The sequence below is a fragment of the Panthera pardus genome, unplaced genomic scaffold (assembly GCF_024362965.1).
Source record: "Panthera pardus isolate Hobbes unplaced genomic scaffold, ASM2436296v1 HiC_scaffold_20, whole genome shotgun sequence".
Lineage (NCBI taxonomy): Eukaryota > Metazoa > Chordata > Mammalia > Carnivora > Felidae > Panthera > Panthera pardus.
In genome coordinates, this window is record NW_026526766.1 from 81,221,896 (window position 1) to 81,241,202 (window position 19,307).

The 19,307-nt window shown below is 41.0% G+C and overlaps 3 protein-coding genes across 3 annotated transcripts; 2 read left to right on the forward strand and 1 right to left on the reverse strand.

The window, feature by feature from the left end:
* Nucleotides 1-960, forward strand: LOC109261207 (olfactory receptor 1J2). The gene has a single exon (XM_019439777.2). It carries the CDS (start codon nt 19-21, stop codon nt 958-960), a length of 942 nt encoding a protein of 313 aa, XP_019295322.2. The 5' UTR covers nt 1-18.
* Nucleotides 961-6,496: 5,536 nt separating this feature from the next.
* On the forward strand, nt 6,497-7,438 carry LOC109261206 (olfactory receptor 1J4-like). The gene has a single exon (XM_019439776.2). The coding sequence runs from the start codon at nt 6,497-6,499 to the stop codon at nt 7,436-7,438; it is 942 nt and encodes a 313-aa protein (XP_019295321.2).
* Nucleotides 7,439-14,136: 6,698 nt separating this feature from the next.
* Nucleotides 14,137-15,100, reverse strand: LOC109261210 (olfactory receptor 1N1). The gene is given in 4 exon segments (XM_053908264.1): nt 14,137-14,250; nt 14,252-14,602; nt 14,604-14,770; nt 14,773-15,100. Coding segments are annotated over 4 exon segments (933 nt in total). The 5' UTR covers nt 15,074-15,100.
* Nucleotides 15,101-19,307: the final 4,207 nt, after the last annotated feature.

The window sequence follows — 19,307 nt, forward strand, 5'->3', positions numbered from 1 at the left end:
AGCAGAGGAAAGAGTATCATGAGGAGGGAGAACCAGAGCAGCGTGTCCGAGTTTCTCCTCCTGGGGCTCCCCATCCGGCCAGAGCAGCAGGCCATGTTCTTCGCCCTGTTCCTGGGCATGTACCTGACCACAGTGCTGGGGAACCTGCTCGTCATCCTGCTCATCAGGCTGGACTCTCGCCTCCATACCCCTATGTACTTCTTCCTCAGCCACTTGGCCTTCACTGATGTCTCCTTCTCATCTGTCACTGTCCCAAAAATGTTGATGGACATGCATGCTAAGTACAAATCCATCCCCTATGAAGGGTGTGTTTCACAAATGTATTTTTTTATATTTTTTACTGACCTGGACAGCTTCCTTATTACATCAATGGCATATGATCGCTATGCGGCTATATGTCACCCTCTTCATTATACCACCATCATGAGGGAAGAGCTGTGTGCCTTACTAGTGGCTATATCTTGGATCCTGTCCTGTGCCAGCTCTCTTTCCCACACCCTTCTCCTCACCCAGTTATCCTTCTGTGCTGACAATGCCATCCCCCATTTCTTCTGTGACCTTGGTGCTCTGCTTAAGATATCCTGTTCAGGCATCTTCCTCAATGAGTTGGTCATGTTCACAGTAGGGGTGGTGGTCATTACCCTGCCATTCATATGTATTCTGGTATCTTATGGTTACATTGGGGCCACCATCATGAAAGGTCCTTCCACCAAGGGGATCTGCAAAGCACTGTCCACATGTGGCTCCCACCTTTCTGTAGTGTCTCTGTATTATGGGGCAATATTTGGGCAGTATCTTTTCCCCAAATTAAGCAATTTCATTGACAACGACATCATTGTGGCTCTCATGTACACAGTGGTCACACCCATGTTGAACCCCTTTATCTACAGCCTTAGGAACAGGGACATGAAAGAAGCCCTGGGGAAACTCTTCGGTAGGGCAACATCTTTATCACGGTGATTTTGCGAAATTTATTTATTTATTTATTTATTAAAAAATTTTTTAACATCTATTTATTACTGAGAGACAGAGAGAGAGAGAGAGAGAGAGAGAGAGAGCATGAGCAGGGGAGGGGCAGAGAGAGAGGGAAACACAGAATCCAAAGCGGGATCCAGGCTCTGAGCTGTCAGCACAGAGCCCGACTTGGGGCTCAAACCCACAAACAGCGAGGTCGTGACCTGAGCTGAACTCAGACGCCCAACCAATTGAGTCACCCAGGCGCCCCAGTGTGACATTTATTTAAATCGGAACCTCCTTTTGGTTGATCTTGTGTATTTGATTTTCCATTAGAATATTTCTCAAAACTTGAATGTTTCAAACCCTAAGACAAATGGTAACATGTTGATATACTTGGTAAATATTTATTGACCAGAATTTCATTCCCTTATTAACAATGCTCTCCTTTGTAAATAACTTTTGATCAGCAAATACTGTTAGTTTTACTACTTATTTCTGCAACTTGGGGGGATTCATAATACAATGACATACAGTTGCACTATCCCTTGTTTAGGAGATTTTGGAAGCCTTATATTTTGGGCCTATAATCTCAGGCTTTAACACACCCTAGAATCTAAAGAATTAGATATATCATTTCACTATACTGTCTTATGTATCCTAAACAGGTTTTATTTCCATCTTTATGGATCTATTGAAATCAAAGTATCCAAACTGCTTGTCACTTGAATAAGAGGAAGTGTATTACTCTCTGCCCATGGTATAAAATGTTACAGTAACCACTCTGCAGATGGAGGGCCCTGTTGTAAACCAAGACTTGCCAGCTCCCCTTTGCCAGTACTGTGTGATAGTTGCTGCTTAGCCCCCATATACAATCATTAATGAAAGCATGCTTCATGCTGGCCTCCTGTGTAAATATAACCAAATTAAAGTGCATAGACTCTGAAAGTGTTATTGCTTTCCTACAAATGCCACTCCAGATTTAGCACTGACTATCCATGGACATTCTACCTTCCCAGGTGAAGAATAAAAGTAAAGCTTGTCAAACTTGAGCACGCATTCCTGTCACGGGAATAAAAGGCACAGCATAAGGAATACAGTCAATTGTACTGTAAGAGTGTTATATGCTGATAGGTGGTATCTACACTTGTGGTAAGCACAGCATGACGTATAGGGAAGTTGAATCACTTTTGTATACCTGAAACTAATGTGACATTGTGTGTCAACTGTACTCATATTAAAAAAAGTCCTGAAGGGTTGTTAAAACACAGGTTCCTGGAATCTACCACCATGAGTTCCAATTCAGTAGTTCTGGGATGGGACCGCCAAGTTTTCATTTCTCATAAGTTTCCATATTACGTGGATGCTGCAGATCTGTAAACTACAATTTGAAGACAAGTGCTGTAAAGACTTAAATCATGAAAGTTGTGGTAGTCTACAACATCCCAAGCTATGACCTAACTAGGGGAAACAAATCTGGCAGGCAAGGGTCAGTGACGAGGTCTCTCCACATCTCCTTTTGGGCTTACATCCTGATATTTTTCCTGATATTTTTCTTCAAAGTCTGCCCTTAGAACCATCTGTGTTAGAATAACCTGGCCCCAGATCTCATGGATGAGCTTCTCTGGGGATGGAGCTGGGATCTGCCTCTTTAAAAACTCCCAGGTGATTCTGCTGAACATCAAAGTTTAGGGACACTGACTAGGGCTTCTGTCCAGGAGGGAGTAAGAAGAGTACTGAGCAATTAATACATGTTTAATGCATGTCTCTAATCAAGAGCTTTGTGCCCTGTCCCCTTGGGCTCTTTCCCTGGTGAGTACAGTGGAGTCTTCACATCTCCACTTCTGAAGCTGGTGAATTGAGCAGAGTAAGCTCCAGGCTTATGATTTTGCTTTGTGTCAGTGAGAGGGTTAGGACCACAGAAGTTGTAGGCTAAATCTAGTCTCTGGGTGTCCTGCAGAGAAGCTGAGAAACCAAGTCCACACTCCCAGGAGCCAGAGGACTTGAGCATAAAGTTCAGAGCAGAACTGGGTATCTGTCATCAGGAGCAGGTGTGTGTGTGTGTGTGTGTGTGTGTGTGTGTGTGTGTATGCATGCATGCACATAGACACAGGTGCTCATCACTTCTCAGTGCTCTCACTGAACCCACTTTTTATTACTAGTTCCTAAAGAGAGGGATACCACAATCACCACTGGCCACTGACTCTTGGACCTTTAACCCTGAACCTTGGGGAAATGAGGAACAGAATCAGCTGGCTGTGTAAGATTAGTGGGCACATCCCCAGATTCAAGCTGGGGGCCCCATCTCATCATTCAAGTTCTAGCTGTCAGAATCTTAGTTCTTATTTGCTTAGTGTTAATGGTGCTTAGTTCATAGTTGTTCTTAGTGCATGCAGTGCCAACCAGCCCTTCCCAATGCTTCTCTCCAAAGTTCCTGATCACCACCTCCCCTTTAGACAGCACTGCTGTTTCCACCTAGAAGTATATTTGAAAGGCAAATTTTACCTAGAGAGCTTTGGTTCCTCTTTTCATTCACACAGCACCTGTATTACAGCTCTTTGTTAGAAGTTGATGATTTCCTCCTTGAAATCCCTAGTATAGTCTCATACATTCATTGAATGTGTCAAACCTTGGGCCCAGGAAAGATTTTCTACCTCAATTACATTTACTGTGTTCCACTGAAGATAAGACCCTGAGTTTCTTCACTAGAGTTCTTTGCATTTTATATGGAACAGGAACAACATAGCCACATGTAGGACCCCTTGTTTAATTCTTTTTGACTCAGGGACTAGTATCCCAATTTTAGGAAGGAAAACCTGAGACTCCAACAGGTACAATGCCTTGTCCAAAGACATAGATCTGACAAACGGCGGAAAGGTGAGTTTAATCCACTCTGTCTGGTTCCAAAGCCCATGCTTTGCCTTCAACAGCACACAGCCTCACTGTCAAAGAAATATCAGTTCTCAGTATGTGGTGGTTGAGGTATTATTGACCAGAAGGCTGAGTGCGGTAGAGTAAGTGTCCATATATGATCTTTATAAAAGGTTTATGCAGAAAAAAAAGAGATATTATCAAATTGTATCCAAGGAATTTTTATTAAAATACCAAATCTCATAGACTAGATAAATTTACTAGTTCAGAAAGGAGTAGCCCTATTTATAAGGCATGAGGGAAAGCAGAGAGAATGGAGGGAAGGTGGAAGAAGTCCAGAAGTGTGGGATAGTGGAGGTTTCATTTTCTACCAGGCAGATGTAGTTGGCCCCTTGCCTGTATTCCCAACTTCATCATTGCGTCTATGGCCTTTGCCTGCATCAGGTCATAATCCCACAATGAAGTGGCTTTGTGGCACCTGAACTCTGCTTAATATCTGCCTGTTGAGGGGAGGGAGCAGTCAGGAGGGAGAAATAAAGGGGTCTCATGACATGGAAGGCAGGAAACTAACATTGATTTGTGCCAACAATGTGCATGGTGTTTCACCAATATTATCTTATTAATATTCACAATTTTCTCATGACTGAGGCTCATAGTCATATCTCCAATTAAAAAATTTTTTTAATGTTTATTTATTTTTGAGACAGAGAGAGAGAGAGAGTGAGAGAGAGCGCGCATGAGCAGGGGAAGGGCAGAGAGAGAGGGAGACACAGAATCCAAAGTAGGCTTCAGGCTCTGAGCTGTCAAAACAGAGCCCACCCTATGTGGGCCTTAAACTCACAGACTGTGAGATCACGACCTGAACTGAAAGCTGGACGCTTAACCAACTGAGCCACCCAGGCGCCCCATCAAATCGCCAATTTAGAGATAAGAAAATTGAGACTCAAAATGGGTCACTTGCCCAGAACTCACAAACATTAAATAGTATTGCCAGAATGTGAATCTATTTCTAGTTGCATTGCTTGTCTGATACACCACACTGCACTCAGACATGGGGCTCTATCTTTAACATCATAGCCAAAAGTCCAAAATGCTGGAGTGAGCAGACACAGATTAGGAACCTGGGCCAGGCACTCTTCTCTACTGGCCCACCTAGAACTCTCTTGTGTTGGCAGCTTTTCAGTAAGTTGAAAAAAGAAGATAGTATACCCAGATGGAGTAGGAGTATGCTCAATTCATCAGCCTAAAGAAGCAAGGGATTTTAAACCCACCTGTATAAAGCTCTTCTGAATTTTTCTTTCAGTTAACAACTACTATAATGCAATCCTAACATCCTGCATTTACATACTGTATGTAGGCAGATACAGGCATTTGACACTGATTTTTGTCTTAAAGGAACTTTTAATTAAGACACAGTGAGATCATAAATATCTTTTCCTACTTACTTTGCAGGATTTGGTAATTTAGGCTTTAGACTATTTTAATGGGTAAATAGCAGTGGTTGAGGGAGAACACAAATAGATTTTGTAAGAAACAAAACCTCCTGGACATGTGTAGAATTTTTACAGGGCTGATTATCCAGAGCTGTAGTTCAAGATGCCAAGAGCCCAAATGAGGAAGCTAAAAAAAGGAGCAGGGGGCATATCATGGCGCCTCTTTGACCTCTCTTGATAACAGCTCTTTCTCTTTTTAAAAAAATATTTATTTATTTATTCGGAGGGGAGAGTGCAAGTGGGGGAGGGGCAAAGAGAGGGGGACAGAGGATCCAAAGCAGGCTCTGCACTGACAGGCTGACAGCAGGGAGCTCGATGTGGGGCTCTAACTCATGAACCGCGAGGTAATGACCTGAGCTGAAGTCAGAGCTCAACTGACTGAGCCACCCAGGTGCCCAATAACAGCTGTTTCTATTATGAATTGTGGATTTTCATCGTGTCATGCAAGCTCATTGAATCATGAAGAAATTGGAAAATGATCTAAAGAAGTCCTGATAAATGTAATTCCTAGAAATAAATATATAACTGTCAGCAATATTTTTGCATTTTTAAACAGTGCTCTTGCAAGACTGAGCTCTGAGAATTTCTGAGTTCAATCGACAGATATGTTTCTTTTTCTTTGACCTTTATACATTATGGAAATTTTGGATATTTACTTTTGATCCACTTACCTTTGGGAAGATGGAATCCCAATTTGTTGAAACCTTCTCTTTATATTTTACTTATTAATGGATTTGGAGTCAGATTTCAAAACCTTACAACTTGAAAGTTAAGTCTAACCTGACAATTGTCTTTAAATATACAGAAATGGAAGAGAAATTAGGGAGATTTTAGCTTAATAGTTCCTGCTAAGACAGTGCAAGGCTTTCTCTTTACTGACTAGACATAGCTATGAAAATATGTTGTGGCCTGGGCTGCCTGTCCCCTGGATGGTGAAAAATGCCAGTTGAGCCACTTTTTCTTCTATAGCAAACTGTCTTCTCTGTTGGCAAATTCTCTCATTTTACATGATAAACACCATCCAGTTTTTAAAAATTTGTTGAGACATGGCAATGCAGACAGACACTGGCATATTCACCAGTAAAAAGGATCTCATTTTTATCTGCCTGAGGTTAAATTAACATCTGTTGATTTCTGCTTTTTCACTGTCCTTTTACCCCAGGCAGAAGAAGGTGAACATGAGGCCTGAGAACCAGAGCAACACATCTGAGTTCCTCCTCCTGGGGCTCCCCATCCGGCCAGAGCAGCAGGGCATGTTCTTCACCCTATTCCTGGGCATGTACCTGACCACGGTGCTGGGGAACCTGCTCATCATCCTGCTCATCAGGCTGGACTCTCGCCTCCACACCCCTATGTACTTCTTCCTCAGCCACTTGGCCCTCACAGATGTCTCCTTCTCATCTGTCACTGTCCCCAAGATGCTGATAAACATGCACTTTCAGGATCAATCCATCCCCTACACAGGCTGTGTAACACAGATGTATTTTTTCATATTTTTTACTGATCTGGACAACTTTCTTCTCACATCAATGGCATATGATCGGTATGTGGCTATCTGTCACCCACTCCACTATACCACCATCATGAGAGAGGGGGTGTGTATCTTACTAGTAGCTGTATCTTGGATCCTGTCCTGTGCCAATGCCCTGTCTCACACTCTCCTCTTGGCCCAGCTGTCCTTTTGTGCCGACAATGCCATCCCCCATTTCTTCTGTGACCTTGGTGTCCTGCTCAAGCTCTCCTGCTCAGACACCTCCCTTAATGAGCTGGTCATTTTCACAGCAGGTGTGGCAGTCATTACTATCCCACTAATTTGCATCTTGATCTCTTATGGCCACATTGGGGCCACCATCTTGAAGGTTCCCTCTACCAGGGGGATCTGCAAAGCCTTGTCCACGTGTGGCTCCCACCTCTCTGTGGTATCTTTGTATTACGGAACAATCATTGGGCTGTATTTTTTCCCTTCATCCAGCAGTTCCAATGACAAGAACATTATTGCCTCTGTGATGTACACAGTGGTCACTCCATTGCTTAACCCTTTCATTTATAGCCTAAGGAACAGAGACATGAAAGTGTCCCTGGAGAAACTCCTCAACAGGCCAATAGTCTTATGTCAGTGACATCTGCTCATCTTTATAACAGACATAGGTAATCACATATCCCCAGATGCTAGACCCCTAATCTTAAGCCTAGCATGGAATAGGTGCTCAGTATATATTTGACAACTTCAATTACATTGTCACAGTTATTCACTCTTTTCCTACCAACTCTTTAGTAGAGGCTGTGAATTCTTAGTTGATATTATTGATTACCACTCTTGTCTTTTAGATTGTGATATCACGTAGCTAATACAATGTATGTTTCTCCCCTTATTTCCTGGGAATTTATTAGTTCTTTTCAAAAAACAGTTTATTGAGGTATAATTGACATATAAATGTTATATGTATTTAAAGTGTACACCTTTATGTTTTGATATGTATATGTTGTGAAATGATTGCCATTTCATGCTAATTGATATACATATCACCTCCACATAGTTAATATTTTGTTTTATTTTTGTGTGTGTGGTGAGGGAATTTAAGATACATTCACCTAGCAAATGTCAAGTATACAATACAGTATTGATATCTGTGGTCATCTTGCTGTACATTAGTTCTCAAAAACTTTTTCATCATGCATAACTGAACTTTGTACAATATACTAGGTGAAATAAGTCAGACACAGAAAGACAAATCCTGCATGATCTCACTTTTATGTGGAATCTAAAATAGTCCTATTTAGAGAAGCAGATATAGAATGGTGATTGCTGAGAGCTAGGGGGAAGGAGAAATTGGGTGATATTGGAAAGTTATTCTTTGAGAAAGAAGCTATAAATGAAATCAGGAGAGACTCAATACATTTTAATTTATTTGTCATTTAGGATAGAGTAAATACCAGAAAAATAGTGAGACTTTTTTTTTTCTATGAACCAAAACCTGTATTTAAAAAAAAATCAGTGGTTAGAAGTTATCAGGGACATTTTATATGCTTTTCCTTCATGATATAGAACTGTAAATACTTTTAAAGTAGGTATCTCCTAAACCTTTTATTTTTTTATTTTTTAATATGAAATTTATTGTCAAATTGGTTTCCATGCAACATCCAGTGCTCATCCCCAACAGGTGCCCTCCTCAATGCCCATCACCCATCCTCCCGTCCCTCCTACCCCTCATCAACCCTCAGTTTATTCTCAGTTTTTAAGAGTCTTTTATAGTTTGCCTATCATATAGATTCTGTCATTCATTAGCTATTTAGCAAGTTACCTACTCTACGTCAGTGTGTCTAGACCTTGTCGTACACAGCTGGATAAAGACCTAACCTCCATGCAAAAGAAGGGAACAGTCTAGTGGTGTAGAGACAGGTGAGCTAAAAATATACAGGAATATTAAAAAGTGCTTTAATATAATACCATTAATAATAGTTGTGCTTATTGAGCATGTTACTGTGTTGGGCATGCAATTAAAAGCTTTATCTGTTATCTTTTTTAGTGCTCATAATAATCCTATGAAGCATGTACATTATTATCTGCATTTTTCAGTTGAGGAAAATGAACTTAAAGACAATGGCCTAAATATAATAAATGGCAGTAGCATAGGGAGGATATAGTTAACGCTGCCTGGATATCACCAAAAGCTTTACAGAGGAGGTAGTCCTGTAGCTGGTTTTTGAAAGATGTTCAGGATGATGATGCCTAATGAGAGAAATGGCAGTCTTGGCAGAGAGAACAGAGTGAATGAGGGCACTGAAATAGCATAGTTGAGGAAAATGTAAAAAGTGGGTGTTGCTAAAGCATATGTGTGTATGAGTTGAGGGGGGCAAGAGATGAGTCTAGACAGTCAGATAAGGACTATATGGTGAAGGGGTTAGGATGTTCTGTTGGGGACTTAAGACATTGCCTTTCAAGTGACTGGGTGCCATTTGCTGGGGATGGGGTCCAGTAGGGATTAAACCTGGGGAAGGTTACATTTGTATCCTAGAAGACTATTCAGGTAACAAATGTACCACATGGGTTGGCAATGAATTGGAGAGCCTAGAGACAGAGAGCTCAATCAGAAGGTTATTGTACATCCAGGTCACAGATGATGAAGGCCTGAATGAAGACAATGGCATGGGGACAGACAAAAGAATATCTTAGAAGGTAGACTAGAGTGGTCTTGGTAATTAATGGGAAGTAGGTGGTAGAATAGGATTGTTCTGGATTTCTGGTTCTGTAAACTGATATTTAAGAACATAATGAAGGCTAGGCACTTTGAATAATTTTCATCAGGCTTTAAAATCTTTTAAAAGTGAGTGGCACTTGGGTAGTTTAGTCAGTTGAGCATCCAACTCTTGATTTCAGCTCAGGTCCTGATCTTGCAGTCCATGAGATTGAGCCCCACATTGGGCTCTGAGTTGACAGTGCACAGAGCCTGCTTGTAATTCTCTCACTTTTTCTCTGCCCCTCTCCCACTCACTTCTGACTCTCTCTCTCAAAATAAATAAGTAAACATTAAAAAAGTCTTTTAGAAGTGAGGAAACAAGATTTTTATCAAATATATTTATTGCCAAATTGGCTAACATACAGTGTGCTCTTGGTGTTGGGGGTAGATTCCCGTGGTTCATCGCTTACATACAATACCCAATGCTAATCCCAACAAGTGCCCTTCCTCAATGCGCATCCCACATTTTCCCCTCCCCGCCCCATCAACCCTTAGTTTGTTCTCTGTATCTAAGAGTCTCTTATGGTTTGCCTCCCTCCCTCTCTGTTTGTAACTACTTTTTTCCCCTTCCCTTCCTCCAGGTCTTCTGTTAAGTTTCTCAAGTTTCACATATGAGTGAAAACATATGATATCTGTCTTTCTCTGACTGACTTCTTTCACTTAGCACAATATCCTCCAGTTCCATCCATGTTGCTGCAAATGAAGAGGATTTCATTCTTTCTCATTGCCAAGTAGTATTCCATTGTATACATAAACCACATTTGCTTTATCTATTCATCACTTGATGGGCGTTTGGGCACTTTCTATAATTTGGCTATTGTTGAAAGCGCTGCTATAAACTTTGGGATACATGTGCCCCTATGAATCACTACTCCTGTATCCTTTGGATAAATTCCCTAGTAGTGCTATTGCTGAGTTGTAGTGTAGTTCTATTTTTAATTTTTTGAGGAATCTCAACACTGTTTTCCAGAGCAGCTGCACCAATTTGCATTCTCACCAACAGTGCAGGATGGTTCCCGTTTCTCCACATCCTCACCAGCATCTGTCGTTTCCTGAGTTGTTAATTTTAGTCACTCTGACTGGTGTGAGGTGGTATCTCAATGTGGTTTTGATTTGTATTTCCCTGATGATGAGTGATGTTGAGCATCTTTTCATGTGTCTGTTGGCCATCTGGATGTCTTCTTTGGAAAAGTGTCTATTCATGTCTTCTGCCCATTTCTTCACTGGATTATTTGGTTTTTTAGGTGAATTTCACAAATTCTTTATAGATTTTGGATACTAACCCTTCATTCAATATGTTATTTGCAAATATTTTTTCCCATTACATTGGTTACCTTTTAGTTTTGTTGATTGGAGGAAACAAGTTTCTAACCACCTGTTTTTTTAATTTTTTATTTATTTAAAAAAAATTTTTTAATGTTTATTTATTTTTTGAGAGACAGAGACAGAGTGTGAGCAGGGGAGGGACAGAGAGAGAGGGAGACACAGAATCTGAAGCAGGCTCCAGGCTCTGAACTGTCAGCACAGAGCCCGACAGCCCGATGCAGGGCTTGAACCCATGAATCGTGAGATCATAATCTGAGCCAAAGCTGAACACTTAACCAACTGAGCCACCAGGTACCCCACCACCTGCTTTTTAAAAAAAAGGTTCCAGGGGATCCTGGGTGGCTCAGTCAGTTAAGCATCTAACTTTGGCTCAGGTCATGATCTAGAGGTTCATGAGTTTGAGCCCTGTGTTGGGCTCTGTGCTGACAGCTCAGAGCCTGGAGCCTGCTTCAGATTCTGTGTCTCCTTCTCTCTACCCCTCCCCACTCATGCTCTCTCTCTCTCTCTCTCTCTCAAAAAATGAATAAACATTTAAAAAAAATTTAAGATTCCAAGCAAAAGGCAGGCAAATACCATAAATAGGCAAATTTGAAAGCTCTTCATTATCACCCCCAACTCAATCCCAATTGAAAGCACATCCTACTCACATGACACTACCTACATGAAAAGACTTATAAATAATTTGTATTTACAAATAATTCAGGGTGAATTATTTTATTGTCAACATCATATTAACTCTACTTAAAACGGGTGACCTTAAAGGAACAGAACTGTGAACATAGGGATTGGGGTGGGTATACTAGGATGTATCAAAAGAAGAATAAATTTGGAACTTTGAATACAGTGGTAACTATTTTGACTGTGTAGGACCTAAGAATGTTAGACTACTCAACAGTGACAGGTAATAGAGTCCCCAGGTGGATCTTTGTACACTCTATGCTGACTTAATTGCTAACTGACACAATGATATTGGGGAAACCAAAACAGACATGTAGTCTCATCTCTTAGTCTGCTTGGGGCCTGTGGGAAAGCCCCAAACAGGGTTAAAACATGTCTGTACTGCCACTGGATTAAGATTCCGTGAGGCTCAGAATGGAGAAAGAAACTAGAAGACCATCTAGAGAAACCACCATCTAGAGAAACCAGAAGGTAGGGCTAATTGGGCCAGTTTGAGCAGCAGGTTCAGGACATCAAGGGGACACTGATGGCAGGGATAGTGTGGAGCTGTATCCAGTAATCTTACACCTTAGCCTTCCTCGTATCCAGGGGTTATGTCATCAGGCCTTAGAACTCTTCCAAGGGACCCTCTCTTGAAATAACTGATCATGAGAAGTAGAAGGTATTTTTCTTGCCAGTTCAAAGGACAGAATAAAGCTAGGCCTTCTGTGGCCCACAATCTAGAACATTAGATGTCAATAGACTGAAAGAAGAGGTGCAAACTAAGGAAATCAAAAGAGAAGGACTCCTGGGTGGCCACCAGCTCCAGCCCTGACTGTAAGAATGCCCCCCTCCCCTGGCCCTACCAAGGACTCCTACAGAGAATTATCTGGAAAGGAGATCTAGAGAAAAAAGTCAAGTCCTGATTCAGGTTATCAAACAAATGGAAAACTCAAGTACTAAGATGTGGCATGTGGCTTGACACAATTTGCATTTGTGCTCACCAACTGTGGAAGTCTGGAACAGTTTGATTGTGTGGGCAATGCTCAAAAATTATTTGTTTAAATAAATAGAGGAATCATGGAACATTTTAAGATAGGTTCAGTCTGAGAAACAAAGTGCAATGGGGAATGGGATTTGGGTAGCTAGTAGATACTTCGTCATGCCAGAGAAATGTAAGGAATTTAAATTATGTGGCTCTTATTTTTTTTAATTTAATTTAATTTTTTAAAATTTACATCCAAATTAGCATATAGTGCAACGGTGATTTCAGGAGTAGATTCCTTAATGCCCCTTACCCATTTAGCCCATCCCCCCTCCCACACCCCTTCCAGTAATCCTCTGTTTGTTCTCCATATTTATGAGTCTCTTATGTTTTGTTCCCTTCCCTGTTTTTATATTATTTTTGTTTCCCTTCCCTTATGTTAATCTGTTTTGTCTCTTAAAGTCCTCATATGAGTGAAGTCATATGATATTTGTATGGCTCTTATTTTTAAATAATAATACTTTAGGGGTGCCTGGGTTGGGTAAGCATACAACTCTTGATTTTGGCTCAGGTCATGATCTCATGGTCATGAGATCAAGCTCCAGGTCAGGCTCTGCACTGGGCATGGGGCTGCTTGGGATTCTCTCTCTCTCTCTCTTTCTCTCTTTCTCTCTCTCTCCCTCTGCCCCTTCACTGCTTGCACTCTTTCTCTAAAAAAAATCATATTTCAAATATTTCTGGATTCTTAGAGGCAGAAGAAAACTTATTTGCTTATAAACTTTTTCCAACTCTGCAACTAAGTTATGTGGCGGATGCCTCTTTTTTAGATCTAAAGGCAAACCTGGAAGCAAACAAAGATGGTTACAGTGTTCACACCTTTTAAGTCATTAAAGGGTGCTGGCATTGAGCATTTCTGACCATCAAAGGGATGAGACAGCACAAAGAATTCATCCTTTCTGGTAAAATCTTGGCAAACTGTGTGAAGTGGGGCAACCAGTACAGAAATCTCAACTCTGAACTTCAGTCTTCTGATGTGGAACCCTTTATCTAGTCTGCATCGCCTGGAAAGTAACCTCTGTCCTTTATTTATTTCATCTTTAACTCCATTTAATGCTACCACCAACACAGCCCCCAATTTTTTTTATGATTGGCAAATTAATAATCTGGAAATGGAAGTGTTATGAAAGCAGGGACTTGGTCTTATCCCATGCGCTTAAGGAACTTAAGTTCCTTAGCTCTTAGCACTTAGCTCCCAGCACCTAGCAGGGGTCTGGTAGATATTTGTTGAATGAGTGAATCTCAGAGAAAGGATTGTTTTGACTTTTTGAGTGGGGGCAAGGATAAAAACTTACAGCAGTAATAAAAATAGCTTTCACTTATTGAAAACCTACTATTATTTGTCACTATACAAAATGCACTTCAGAGTTTATCTCAGTTCATCTAGTCCTCCAGTCACCTTACTGGATAGAGGTTAACTATCTCCATTTTATAGATGAGAAGACTAAGGCTCAGAGTGGATAGGTAATGGGACTACAATCTTATGGCTAGTATGTGGCAGACCCAAAACTGAAGCCAAGTTTGTGGCTTTAATGAAAAGCCACCATCACTGCATCTAAGAGGATAAAATTCTCCTGTGACTGAGGAGCCTCTTAAGGGCACCCTTCATGTCCTTGTTCCTCAGTCTATAGATAAAGGGGTTCAACATGGGGGTCACCACAGTGTACACTTGCAGCTGCTGCCATGTCCTTCTCTTCAGAGGCAACAGAGGCAGGGCACAAGTAGGCACTGAAGAGCGTCCCATAGAACACACAGACAACACAGAGATGGGAACTACAGGTGGAAAAGGCCTTGCCTTCTGCACCAGGAGTTTGGACCCTCAGGAAGGCCAATATAATGTGGATGTAGGAGATGACAATGCAGATAAAGGGGACAATGAGTACTGTGCCTCCTATGGCAAAAACCATCACCATGCTGATGTGAGTGTCGGAACATGACAGCTTCAGGATAGGAGTTATGTCACAGAAAAAGTGAGCTATTTCCCCAGCAACAGAGAAGGACAGCCAAGCTATGAGGAGGGCAACAGTGAGTCAGGGCAACAGTGTGGGTGAGGACCCAGCACAATGCAAGCAGCAGGGCACAGACTTGGGGGCTCATGACTGTGGAGTAGTGGAGAGGGCGGCAAATGGCCACATAATGGCCATACACCATTACAGCCAGGAAGAAGCTCTCCAGATCACCAAACATCAGAAATACATTTGTGTGAGGCAACCAGCATAGGAAATGGTGTGATGTTGAGTCTGCACATTTACCAGCATCTTGGTAACTGTGGAAGATGTTAAACCTATGTCAACAGAAGACAGGTTGGTCAGAAAGAAGTACGTGGAGGTGTGGGGGTGTGGGTCTGATCTGATGGCCAGGAAGATGAGCATGTTCCCAGTTAAGGTAACAAGATACATACACAGGAAAATTCCAAAGAGGAACTGCTTTTGCTCTGGTAACTTGGATATTCCTTGGAGGAAAAACTCAGAGATGCTGGATTGGTTTTCCATGACTCTGCAGCATCTGGAAGCTAGGGAGGAGAGTTAGATGCTAGATTTCTTCTAGAACTCTACATTTGATGACTCTCAAATCTTCTAACTTCCAAATCTCTCTTTATATTCATTATCTTCCCTAATCTGACTTCACTTCTAATCTGACTCTACTTCCTCCTTTTTCCTCTTTTTTAGGAATCTCATAGATTCTTCCTTTCTTTTCTCTTTCCCTCTGGTCAATATTTTATACTCTTCTAAGGAGGCTCTGGGTACTTTTCAGTCCTGGCATTACCAAGCCTTGAACGAGGTCTACCATCCCATATCAGCTTCACCGTTGCTTTGCCCAGTACATGAGTAGACTGAGATGAGTTGAATTTTACATTCTCTTGGTAGCCCCAAAATTCATATAATTTTTTTAAACTACCACAATATCTCATTTTACAGGGAAGGGCATATAAAGAACTCATGTTCCTTTATTTCTGTATCATTTCTTCTTAAATAGGAAATGAGGAGTTCTGTATTTTTTCCCTCTTGTATTTGAGTTTTTTGTCATTGGCATCATCATCATCCCATAGCTGACATTTACCAGCCACTTACTACACTTATCAGCCACTGTACTAAGCACTTCATACAGTTCATCTCCTTTACTCCTTAAATAGCACTAGGAAGCAGATACAATTGTATAGGGAAGAGAATTGACTAACATACAGAGGGACTCACAGCTTATAAATATTAGGGACAGAATTTCAACCCATAGCATTGGACACCAGAGACAGCATCATCAGTCAATATAGATAGAATACCTAGATACCTTCAGACATTTAGTCTCTCAAAATTTCTACTTTCATAGCTTTAGCCTCGCTTGCCCTTTCTATCTTGGATACTAGTCTTTTATAGAAAAACAATGAAGTTTACGAATGAGATAGACCCTACAGAATCATCTGGTCCAGAGGTCCTCAAACATTGGTCTGTGAGATGATTTCTAAAAGTACAGAATCCTCAGACCTACTGAGTTAAGTTACCTATGAGAGAGTCTGGGTACCTGTATTTAAAAAACTAAAACTAAAACTAAACCCTCCTCAGGTATTTTGATGCTCAATAGGGATTAAGAAAACTTCATTTAGTTCAACTGCTCCATATGCTTCATAGATGATTAAGCAAAGTTTTGGAAAAGTGAAGTGACTGTAAAAGTTAACACTGCTTCTTAGGGGGAGATAGCATAAGATTCAGAGTATCCAGGCTCTCAGACTAGAACTGTTTCTGTTCAGTCAGCTACCTTTCCATTTTTCGTGATTTTTCTTATCAATATCTTACAGATCTAAATACATCCCTACTCCCAATCTCTATTCAGAGTCCACACCTAAAGAAAAAACCACCTCCAAACCAATACAAGATATATCGAAGGGTTTTTTCTATTTTGAAGTTAATATTTCAAACAGTAGCAAGAGCAATAACTGAGAACCATCACATATTTATCTACTGCTGAACCCTACACTAATTGGGGAACACATCTCAGAGCTATATTACTTACCCTGAGAGACCAGGTGCCACAAGCTATTTTCTCCCCTACTCTATTTCTCAATGGCAAATGTAATGCCTCACAAAGGTTAGGCTCTGTAACTGGGCACATTCTAATAACCATGTCCTGGAGGCAGGAGACTCTCTTAAGACCCAACTGATGTGTATCTTCTCAAGAGGAAGGTGATGCAGACCAGCAGACATGCTGGTCCTGGCATCCAGATCCTACCTTTAGTGAATGAGTCCATTCATTTCCATTGGAGACCTCAAAGAGATTGCAATTTATTTTAGGGAAGACCTGTATCTCTTTAATTATCTCTGCTGGCATACAATCCCTTGATCAGACTATTCCTATAGAGGTCCCTCAGTCTATACTACCAACCAGCTAATATCAGAAATCCTCTAAAAGTGTCCAAAGCTGTACTCAAGGGCCTTGTGCTAATATCTCTTGTTCTATCTTTTGGTTCTTCCTTTCCCTAAAAGGGTTTCTCATCCTTAATCCTGTCTAAAGTCTCAGAAAACTTTGTAGATCCTAGAGACAACAATGAGGTGCTTCCTGAACCTTAGGGCAACCTGTGTCTCTGTCATCACAGGGTAGTAAGATCCCTTTACTTACCTCCACTGCTTCCTCATCTACTGTGTCTGCCAACAAGTAAGAGCTGGCTTGGACATGATGGAGAGGATATTACAAAGGCAACAAGTACTAGCCTGTAGTTTGTCTCAAGTTTCTCTTCTTACTGCTACTCTGGTTGCTAAGAAGAAGGCATTGCAGATGTCCTTAATTTGGGAGGAAGGTAGGAAGAGCTCAGATTCTTCTTGACAACATTTATAATGGGATTTACTGGAATCAGAATTTAGGATCAAGAATAATAAATACAGAAGCAAAAAAGAGCTTGCTAAACTGAGGTTAAAAATAAGTTTAGAGGGGAAAAGGGAGAATGAGAGCAAGAGCAAGAGAGAGAAGGATTCTAGACAAGAAGCCTAAGAGATCAACAAAGGATTGCAAAACGAAGCCAAGGTTAAATCTGAAGGGAAGGCCAGAGTTATCTTAGTTACATTCATCAGCTGGAACAAAGAAGTTCTGTACTGGATTTTTAAGATGCTCTGGGACATGTGGTACTCTGATCCCCTTCAACACAGGTATTCAGGAGTTTTGAGGTATTTTATGTTTGTCTTTTGAAACCTGAACTGAGAAACTCAGAAACAGGGAGCTGGCTCATCAGGCTAATAACAGGAGAAAGCTGAAGAGGGTTCCACTTTGGGCACCTGCAGACAGGGAGACATGGGACAGAGTTCCCTAGAGCCTTGTTAGAGCTAACATTCATAATTGCCCAATTTACTGTCTGAATCTGTCATAATAGACCAAATTAGTATAGTACTGGCTTCATTAAAAAATTTTGGAAGCTGTTACTTTTTCTCTGTTAAGTGGTAGCATTAAGGAGTTATGCTGTTTGTATTGATTTGTAAACAGTCCATGCAAAAATGCACTTTCTCTGTAAATAAATATCCTAGCTCTCTCACTTGCAACAAAATTCCCATTCCTAATTTCTTCCTATAAAGAAATCTGGAAGCTGCTACAAAGAGTTTAGAGGCATATGATATATATTTCTGAAAGAATTCTCGGGATTCCAGTTAAAGATGTTATATTAAAGTCATGTATCCTGGGGCGCCAGGGTGGCTCAGTCGGTTAAGTGTCCAACTTAGGCTCAGGTCATGATCTCACAGTTCTAGCCCCATATCAGGCTCTGTGCTGACAGCTCAGAGCCTGGACCCTGCTTTAGATTCTGTGTCTCCCTGTCTCTCTCTGCCCCACCCCCAATTGTGCTCTGCCTCTGTCTCTCAAAAATGAGTAAACGTTAAAATTTTTTTTAAAAAGTCATGTATCTAATTTTACACTCTCCTAAAATTCTGCTAAAAGTAAAGTGATTTTTTAAAAAAGTCATAAACCCCACAAGGACAGATAAAAGTAGAAAGGGAGTGGTGAGGGGAGAAGTGAGAGAGTGGTGATCAAGATGGTCTTACCATTGCCCTCAACTTGACAAAGCTGTAGGCAGTTTCTCCTGGCTGTGGGCCCCTGACCTCCACTTTCTTAGAGCTTTACTTTAGAAGACTTACAGAGTTAATTTTTTTCTCTGCCCCTTTGAGATATAAGTCTTCTCTCATGTTCTTGACAGTTGTACAACCTGGGAATGTCTTTTTTAAGGGCCTGGGAGCCATCTCTTTAAAATGCAATCGTGAAGAAAGAACATACTTATCTCCCAGTCTCTGTGGAAGGGTAGGAGCCCTACTTTAGTGGATGCCAGTCAGCAAACACAGTCTAATCACAGTAACCAACCTTATAACAGCCTCCAGTGCTTTTCCACTAGCTCACCCCAGCAGTTAAAAATCCTCCTGCTGGCTCAGTCAGTAGGACATGTGACCCTTGATCTCAGGGTCATGAGTCCAAGCCCCACATTTGGTGTAGAGCTTACTTTAAAAAAAAAAAAAAAGTCCTCCTACCTTTTTTATTTTTCCAGTGGAATTGAGTTCAGTATTTTCCCCCTCCTGTAATCATGTCTTCCCCCAGTTTTACTGAAATATAATTTACATGCAACACTGTATAAGTTTAAGGTGTACAGCATAGTGACTTGACTTGCATATATTGTAAAATGATTACCACAGTAAGTTTACTTATCCATCATCTCATATAGATACCAAAAAAAAAAAAAAAAGGAAAAAATTGCTTTTTCTTCTT

Excerpts from the sequence above, each read along its gene's own strand:
- LOC109261207 (XM_019439777.2), top strand. The coding sequence starts at position 19 with ATGAGGAGGGAGAACCAGAGCAGCGTGTCCGAGTTTCTCCTCCTGGGG.
- LOC109261206 (XM_019439776.2), top strand. The coding sequence starts at position 6,497 with ATGAGGCCTGAGAACCAGAGCAACACATCTGAGTTCCTCCTCCTGGGG.